This window comes from Martes martes (genome assembly GCF_963455335.1).
Source record: "Martes martes genome assembly, chromosome: 2".
Classification (NCBI taxonomy): domain Eukaryota; kingdom Metazoa; phylum Chordata; class Mammalia; order Carnivora; family Mustelidae; genus Martes; species Martes martes.
In genome coordinates this window covers 6,938,522-6,948,452 of record NC_137889.1, presented here as the reverse complement: position 1 = coordinate 6,948,452, position 9,931 = coordinate 6,938,522, and the positions used below count along the sequence as shown (strand labels likewise).

At 45.4% G+C, this 9,931-nt stretch overlaps 1 protein-coding gene across 1 annotated transcript; it reads right to left on the bottom strand.

The window, feature by feature from the left end:
• Positions 1–8,359: 8,359 nt before the first annotated feature.
• On the bottom strand, positions 8,360–9,931 carry LOC308339029 (ubiquitin carboxyl-terminal hydrolase 17-like protein 6; the record flags this gene model as incomplete). The annotated part of the gene is made up of 1 exon (XM_080797382.1): positions 8,360–9,931. The coding sequence occupies one exon, from the start codon at positions 9,929–9,931 to the stop codon at positions 8,360–8,362; it is 1,572 nt and encodes a 523-aa protein (XP_080653508.1).

The following is a 9,931-nucleotide window of genomic DNA, read 5'->3' as shown; positions in this document are numbered from 1 at the left end:
GACAGCCCATGGCCTCAGAGACTTGTCCTCCAGCCCAGGGGATCCCCGGGAGGTGTCTGTTGAAGGGAGGGCAAGTCATAGCCCTGGGCTGATGTGGGGAATCGGCACTTCCTCAGCTGCATTGGATGGAAACGGTGGAGTCCACATCATGCTGGGTGTCCTGCTTTTGGGGAGCGTGCCCATGCAAACCAAACACACACACACACACTCATCGTGTAAATAGATGTGACATTTCAAAAGGTACTTACCCATCTGGGATGTCAAGCTTGCTTTATTTAAAGACATTCTCTATGAAATTGAGTGAAATTATACTGATAAATGGTAAACTCAAATGTAAGTTTAACCTAGGACCTAAACCTGTATTTGGTTTACAAATATCTGAATTGGGAGATTCTGGATAAAGGCCCCACCTGCAAAGGGTGCTCTGCAAAGGGTGACACAGTGTTTTCTCCGGAGGTGAGATTTTCTTGACTCTGTGATGTGATTTTTGTGGAAATTGTCATGGGGAATATTTTACTTGGTTTGCTCCTTTTTGTGATTAAGTGTTATTCCAAAATTGTGTGTAGTTGATTTATCCTTAATAAAATTTCCCCAACTATGACTTAATGTGCATGTTTTTTTTTTCCTCATCATTTCAGATCCTTTCTGTAATGATTTTAATTCCTCAAACCTTGATTTCCTAGGAGGAAAGAGGAGGCTGGCAGGACCTAGGGCTTCTTAGACATTGAGGATCTCAGGCACACCCTGCTCTCCTGCATGAATCGATGCCTAGACCGCATGGTTCCCCTTGCTCCCTGTGTACGTGCCACATGCACTGCATGAGGCCTCAGTTCCACTTTAGTGTCTCATGGGATCAGGTGGTCAGTTTTCCTGTATTCGTATTCTGTAATCCCCCTTGCAGTAATGGACACTTTTGCTGCCTTTCTGAGGCCTGGACATTGGGATTTACTGCCCTCCAGATGATTTCCTAAGGCAGCAACATTTGACAACCCGGGTAGGTGGTGGTCAAAATATCACCAGTCCCAGGCTCTGGTTCCTCTCTCCCTCAGGAGAATCTCTGATGAAGAACAAGGGAAAAAACCTGTAGGTCTGGAGAGAGGATTTCTTTCTTGGAAAGAGCCATTGAGTGCTCCTGCCTCCCTACAGAGCACCTGTTTGGGGGAATGCTCCCCCCTCTCTCTGCAGATCTCTGCAATTGGAATGCAGGGGAACTACTGGTTGAGCACACAAGGTCATTGAACCTTAGAGGGAAGTACAGAAGCCATGGTGTGGGACACCCCACACCCTCCATACCTGTCATCCATGCGATGCAGTCTTTGTGTAACCCGGCTAGAGTCTGGTCGCTTTAGCCTGAGGCTCCTGTCTCATGCCCTGCCGGCTACCCCATTGCTGTCTCATGGACTCTGACGAAAACATAGCATCATGGCTCTTGATTTCTGGCAATTCAAGGAGTACAGGAACAAACCAAATCATTTTCTACTCTCTGGAATCCGTGGGGATCACAGGCGTCAAAGAATAGAAGGGCCTGTGATAGATGGAGCTCTGGGACTGGAACTACGGAGGTGGACTACATGTTCTTGGCTCTGCCAGTACAGGGCATAGGGCTGAGGAGGTGGACCCAGGGGCATGGATGCCAGGTTCTCTGGCTGGATGATGATGCCATTGGCAGTGGATGGGATTCCTTCAAGGGGCCCAGCAATACCAGTGCAAAAGCTCAGTTGAACAAGTCTGGCTGAGGGCTGTTCTCTGCTCCCTAGAAGCCTCTGGTGACTTTCTGCTTCCCTTGTGTCAACCAACCAAACAAAACCCATCTTCCCAAATGTCAATCCAGTCTAGTCCAGATATATGGACTAAGACACAGTTAAACGTTTGACACACTGGTATGGGCTTTGGGAATACCAGCAGGATGCCCTCACGTGGAGTCATCCTGGAGTCATTTTGGTGGCAGGGATAGTAGGATTGTCATTAATGCAATTGAAAGGCGGTGTATCTTTTTAAAATTTTTATTTAATAAAATTTTTACTTAATAATTTAAAATTTATTTAGTTAAAAAAATTTTTTTATTTAATAAAATTTTTGCATATATGACATCATGTGCATGGGTTTTATTTCTCAGCACTGAAGATCCTTTAAATATTTATTTTGTTTACTTACAGATTAATTATCTGAGAGGAGAATGATAGGATCTAGCAGTTCTTAGACATTCAGAATTTCAGGCATAACAGGCTCTTGTGCCTGAATACATGCATATTAAAAATAGTCCTATGAACAACCTGTATGCCTCACTGTGTAAGGCATGCTGCTTGCATTTCACTTTGGCCCACATTGGGATTAGTTGTCGAGTTTTAATATATCTGTATGCTGGAATTCTTCTTGAAGAAATGGACATTTTGCTGCCTTTCTGAAACATGAGCATTTGGATGTACTGCCCTGCAGGTGACTTTATAAAGCAGCAACGTTTGACAATCTGAGCAAGTGGTGGTCAAAATATGATCTTAGTCCAAGTTATGGTTCTTTTCTCACCCAGGTAATACCCAAAGCTCGTAGAGAGAATTTCTTAAGAAGAGCAAATGAGTGCTCCTTCCTCCCTGCAGAGCATCTGTTTGGGGAATGCTTCCTTCCCTCTCTGGAGATCTCTGTAGTTGGAGTGCAGCGGGTACTGGTTGAGCACACAAGGTCATTAAAAGTAAGAGAGAAGAACAGAAGCCATGCTGTGGGACACCCCACACCCTCTGTAACTCCCATCCATACATTCTTTGTATGGGAGGCTGCTCCCTTCTCCCCTAGGTTCCAGAAGGGTGTCCTGCCCACTGCCCCATTAGTGTCTTATGCCTTCTGACAAAAACACAGTAATAGGGTTCTTTATGTAATATTGATTTTATATGTTATTTTGTCACTGTTTTATTTATTTTATTTTTCTTTTTTATGTCACTATTTTACATAGTTAACCTCACTGACATTTTATAATGTATTCATTCTGTATTTATAACATATTGATTATTAACCATGATCAATTTTGTACGTTTCCTCAAAGGGATTGATATATACATAATACCTAATATCTTCCGTAAGACACTAGGAAAGGTCAACCATTATGACAAAGATATTTTGAGTTTATGATGCTCATAGAAGCTGTGTTAGACAATATTAATATCTTATTTTATATCATACACTAGACAAGGAAGCATTAAGGAGAGCAAGAAATCTCATTGCACTCCTGATTTCTGTCAAACTCAGGGAGTCATATTTGGAATGATGAAATTGAATGTAGAAAACTCTTCTTGATTGAATTTTATGAAGAAAAAATGATGCATTATCTGATAACTGAAACTTTTGTTTTTTGAAACAAGGATGTTCTAGCATAGCTGGTCATTTTGTTATCCTGAGTAATCCACATACATATTAAGGAAACTAATCTCACATCAAAAACTTATGAAGTACTGGGACACCTGGGTGGCTCAGTGGGTTAAAGCCTCTGCCTTCCGCTCAGGTCATGATTCCAGGGTTCTGGGATCGAGCCCCACTTCGGGCTCTCTGCTCAGCGGGGAGCCTGCTTCCCCACCCCACCCCCCCACCTGCCTCTCTGCCTGCTTGTGATCTCTGTCTGTCAAATAAATAAATAAAATCTTAAAAAAAACGTATGAAGTACTATATGCTGACTAACTGAACATATTAAAAAAAAAAGAAAGAAAGAAACTAACCTCTTGTCCTTTTCTTTAAATGTAAATGAAATATGTGTTATTGGCTACAAAATTGATGGAGTAGGAAAAAATTCTGGAAAACCATTTGTCTTTCTTTTTTTTTTTTAAGATTTTATTTATTTGACAGACAGAGATCACAAGTAGGCAGAGAGGCAGGCAGAGAGAGAGGAGGAAGCAGGCTCCCTGCTGAGCAGAGAACCCGATGCAGGGCTCGATCCCAGGACCCTGGGATCATGACCTGAGCGGAAGGCAGAGGCTTTAACCCACTGAGCCACCCAGGCGCCCCTTGTTCTGACATAACACTTACACACTGGGTGTTATACTGAACAGATGAATCATTGAACATTTTATCAAAAACCTATGATGTACTATACGTTGGCTAATTGAATTTAAATAAATTAAAAAAACAACAAACTAACACTTACATTAGTTAATGCATATGTACGTGTGTGTGCGCACGCACGCACGCCAGAGGAGGGTCTACCTGGAATAAATTCGAGTCAGGAACCATGCCTATCCCCTACCACCTGACCTCTGAAACTCCAACTACAGTGAACATCAAGGTTTACAGCGTTTTCTCAGCCTTGACTACCTTGTCACTCTTCCTGCCATCATCTCTACCTCACCACATTCATGTCTGGACTCCAGCTGTGGTTCTGAGTCTGGGGCTGTTGATTTGCTCCTGAATGGGTCCCTCTCTGCCCTGTAACCATGTCAGTAGTTCTGGCCTACAGCCATTTCTTAAAACTATCCATCCTCCACACCCTGGGGTCTATGAACTGCAGATCAAAGAAGACTGACCCCATACAAAAAATTCCAAATTAGGTTGCTATCTATGTTAGACACTTACCTTATTAACTCATGTGATATTTATAAAAGTCCTGATGGGGGGGGGATTTCCTATGTTTCTTGGTTCCTTTGATTTCCCAGAAGTAATGCTCTAGTCCAGCTAGTGTTGCTGACTGTGTCACAGTAATGGGGCAGATTGTAGGCCATGGGACAAGAGCTCAGGAGTATAAAGGGACAGGCTCTGGCCCAGGCCACGTGCAGCCATGGTCATTTCCGAGGTTATGGAAGGCTTTGTGGATGTCCACCCTGGGGCTCCTGTACTTTCCTTTTCTCTTCTCATGGACATGGATGACTAACCAGGAGGTGGCCTCCACCTAAGGCATGATGTTCTAGGAGAGATGGAAGTCAAAAGATCTGTGCCAAATATCATTTTCCAATGGATTTATTTACACTGAAAAACATTTTAAAACATGACAGGGATGTTTAACAGCTACAATGTACAATTCCAAAAGAACATTCCCAGTAATGGTTTCTCTAAAAATCCTTCCACAGTAACACTTCTTGTCTCAGAAGACATTTCCTCATAGAAAACACTGATCCCATATGTCACTCCTTTATCTAGAATTTCCCAAAGTTTGGTTATTGGGATGCCAAATTCAGATGAATTTTATAGCTTTCTATTGACATGTTACTATTTCCATTATTTCATTCAGGTTTAATAAAATTACTGAACTAAAAACCTGTCCTAGTCCAGTTTCAACAGTTCCATTCTAAATCAAACTTCTATGTACATAATTAACAGGACTGTGTGTCTATCTGGCCATGATGTATGGGGCTCCTTCACGTGGGCAACAGAGGTGGGTAAGACTAGCTCCCCACACAGCCTTCTTTGCTTTCCCCTGAGTGGAAGTCCAGCAGCCACCTCCGGGTCACCTAGCTGAAAGCCACATCCTCCGTCCTATGCGAGCTTCTCACTCCCAGTCATTGGCTCAAAGTAGGTGAAAGAGCAGGAAGTTATTTAAGAAGAAATTCAATGGGACATAGGGACAATACCCTTTGAACTCTCTTGAATTGTGAGGGCTCTGACCGAGAAAGTGGTTGTCTCAGAAGGGAGGAAGAGGGGAGTGTTTCTGAACCTGGAGCACACTGTCCATGGTCCAGGGCAGTAGAGACCCCTGGAAGGGATGTGCTGGGAGAGGGCTGGATGGCGGGGAGTGGGGACAGTGGAGGCCTGGACAGTCAGCAGGTGAATTCTCTGGGGGGGTGGGTGGAGGTCAATGCTCAGTCTCTGACCAGGGGTCCCCTGGACACTTGGTATGTTTGTCATGAGGACAGACTGAAGACTCTGTGTAACCTCCCAGAACAGGGCCCCGAGGGCTTTCCTGGGAGTCTGGAAATGCCAACCGTGGATGGAGTTCTAGGTAGACCTCATTTCTGGTGACAGGATACAGAATTAGGATTCCGGGCTCCATTATGAGCAGGATGTGAGCTTGGCATTGATTTCACAATAGGGTACTTGGCTTGAACCTCAGGGCTGGGGGCAGCACCAAGGCAAGATCCCATGGTGGCACCTGGAGGTTTATCCTGTGATGCACCATCAGATCTATGGTGAGCTTTACAATGAGCATACATCCTTGCCACAGTCCATGAACATAGGCTGAGGGATTCCCCGGCTTTCCTTCCCTGGCTTGTGTTTTGTCCGGCAGGTGAAAACAAGGTCAGTACTTTTCAGAGGGAACAGTCCAGGGCACGTGTATCTCATGGCAGTTTGGAGCCCAGGCAGCAGAGTTGTGGAAACAGCTTCTAGGACAGATCTCCTCCTCCTGTGAGGTGCATCTTATCCCCACGCTAGGTGCTGTAAGAGAAGATTCCACACCTGGAATATACCTTAGTGCTGCTAAGATACATCCCAGCTTCATGGTAATCAACCACATTAAAAGGCATGGAGCATAGAAACATTAATTTAACAGTAAAATGATTATAAGTGCTCTTTTTAATGTGAAAAGAAACCCAACCCAGTGGCGATAAGGTTAAATAAATCGCATTATCAAGCTATCACCAGATGGGGGCAATCAGAAAGTTTAAATACAGCGTTTTAGTTAAGTTAGAAGAAGCAACTTCATTCTCTTTTCTGGGAGTAGACAGAGCTAACGCTGTCCTCAGACAGTTTTATGGTTAGTGTGTGAGATGCACACTTTGGCATCTTTGTGAAATTAATAGATATTGTTGCATGATGGTGTCTCCTCTTTGGAGACATCTAAGTAAATCGCTTCCATGTGGTCCTTCTAGCATCTTTTGGCTCAGAATCCAGTGATCATACACAAGCATACACTTTTCCTGAAGGAAAAGTGGTTCCTGAAGGGTACACATAAAGGCAGGAAGCTCATGGACAGAATGGAATTTTAAGAAATTCCTCACACCGTAAGAGCATAGCAGTGAAGACACTCAGGGTTAAGGAGAAGAGAAAAGAGCAGTGAATGAGGAAGAGACTCACCCTCAGGGAGGAGCCAGATTCTGCCAGTTCCTTCCAGTGTTGCTGCTCTCTCACTTGGAGTGTCCCAGATTATGTCTAGATGACAGCCTCGCTGTGCTGTTCTTCTTGACTGCATAAAAGTAAAGGAAACCAACCAAAAAACATGTTGATCTCAGGGTTGTGGGTGGGGCCCCGTGTTTGATCTCATTCACAGGGGGGTATGCTTGAGATTTTCTCCCTGTTCCCCTGTCCTTCTCCCCCACTCCCATGTGTGCTCTCTCTCTCAAATACATAAGTAAGTCTTAAAAGAAATCTTGTTCACTGAAATGCACCAGTGTTCCCACATCCACATTGATTACAATTCTTGGAGCCCAGTGTTATTCAGTGTTTTAGTTTATGGGGAGTATTCAAGTCCTATGGGCTTTGTTTGGGTGACCCCCTCTGTCATACGAGGTCATCCTCCTACTCCAGGTCAGGACATTGTCACATAAGGTGATAGCAGCAAAGTATTCTGGACCAGGATGCTGAGCAATTCCCCGTGGGAGAAGGGTCCTCGCCAGCCATCTTTCCTGTCTCCAGGAAGGGAGATTGTGATGGGAACCTAATTTAATCAACATGATCCAATCAAGCTGGATGCAGTTATCTCCTGAAAAATAAGCATTTAATTGCCTTTTACCATTTCTGACCAACCACCAAATGTTCATGTACATATGTGTTGACTTTTCACAGTATATATTTTGCGCATCTAAAGTCTCTGCACATTAATCAGTTATTGTTTTCCTCCTGCTCATTACCTTGCGACACCAATAACTTCCTGAAGTCTGTCTGCTGCCATGTGTAGCTGTAGTCATCCACTTCACGGTCGTTTGTCATTTCTTTGTGTAGATGTACTGGGGTTGCATGGCGCATTTCATATATTTCCACACACATATCTACCTAGCCTCCACCCGTGCAAATGTTTGGGCATATACTCTCTCAGTATAAAAAGAAAATAAGCAATGGGATGGTGGGGCCATGACAGACAAGCATGGTCACACCAACTCCAGGCTCTTGGCACTTTTTCCACCATCATCCCTGACTGCTAACACTTCAGGCGGGGAGGTGCTCCTGTGTCTCCCCAAGGCCGATGGAGCAGAGGGTTCAACAAGACGCAGTAATAAACCCAAACCTCTCCAATGATATCCCCATAATGAGCTAGGCTTAAAGCTCAGTATCCTCTCGTTCAAGCTGAATGCCATATCCCATGAATACACCCAGATATGGTCTCTCCACATGTGCAGAACACACACACCTACACCACACAGCATACTTTCTGTACAGGACTGTGTTCAAGGTAGGTGACTGAGTGAATGAGTGTGTGTAAGTGTGTGGGGGGGAGGGGGCATGTGCATCCAAGTTAGTAGTGAGAACCCTGGACTGCTTCCCTACACTTCCGCCCCTTCCTGCTCTTCTTAGTAGCCCTGGCTCTCCCTGCTAGATGAGGGACTGTGCCCACGTCCTCTGCCCTCTGATGAGCGATGTTCTTGGCTAAAGTGTTGAGCAGGTTGATGTTTTGTTCAGGATCATTCTTTATAGTCTCGTATTTGGACTGGTGAATTATGACCGCGTGCTCAGGAAGAGCAAATTCTACTTTCCTGACATTGAATTCAGCCTTAGGTCGACTGCGCTCTTGGAGGACTCTCCACTGGTCTAATGTGATTTGTGGCACTGGTGTCTCTTCCACATGGTCCTCCAATTCAGGAGCTTGGATGCTGGAGTCTGTTTCGGGCTCCCTTTGGAACCCAACCAAGCCTGTGGGGTCAGCCTCAGGGGACGTGGCTCCTTCCCTTAGTGACTCCCTCACAAGTTCTCTTTCCAGGTCAGTCTTCTGGATGTAAAAGAGGACATAGGCATGTTGGCTCAGTGCACAAGTCACATCACAGGCGGTGACCTTAGCATCATCCATTTTATACCACTGGCCATTTCCAGCTTTTATGAAACAGAAGTAATGTCCGCTGTGACAACTCCACCCAGCATGCACCAGTACGGCATAGAGGACGTAAACCAGCGGTCCTGCCCTCTGCTCACACAGGTAGGGTTGCATGTCAAGGCACTCAGGATATTGTATTTCCTTAGCCATTTTGCTGCCTGTGAAATGTGAGAATCGTTTCAACACCAGGATAAGGACCTTCGAGGGAGTGTGCAAAGTCAACGTCTTGGAAGCAGGCACCTTCCCTAGACAAGTACTGCAATGATAGGCATTTTCACCATCCAACTTCTCGGGTTTCACCAACTGCTCCAAAGCTTGGCTCACAGTCTGAGCGGCCACGATGTCCAGGCTAATGTCCAGGTATGGGTCCAAAGTGCTTGAGATGCCTTGGCAGTGGAGACACTGGATTTGAGACCTCCAGTACCCCCCAAAGACTTGACGGATGAGGGTGATGTCCTCAGACTGACGGTCTGAAGACTTGTCCTCAGGCAAGCATGCTTGATGCATTGCGTCCAAAGTGAACATCAGAAACTCATGGGCGTCTTCCTGCTTGTGTGTGTGGAAGGCAGCAAACAGTGCTGGCAGGGGACGGATCACATCTCCAGGATGGCCAAGGGCCCGCGTCACGTGAGTTTGCAGAGCACACAGCATGCAGAATGTCTGCTTCCCACAGGTTTTCTTGTGCTGCTGGGACAACACAGAGCTGGCAAGGGGCGGTGTGTATGTGAGACACTGCAGGACCGCGTTCACATAGCAGGTGTTCCCCAGGTTCTGAAGCCCAGCCCCAGCCACCGAAGGTCCCTTGTAACTGACGAGTTTCTTTGTGGGAGCCAAACCTTTAGTCAGGTAGCAGAGTCTGTGAGATGATGGTGATGGCTTCTCAGGCAGAAAGGGTTCCCCCTGGACTTCAGCACCACCTACATTTGACCAGCATGAGTTGAGGTTTGGAAAGACCTTGAACTGAGAGTCCTCTTTGCGGTGGAGAGCAGCAGCCTCCAT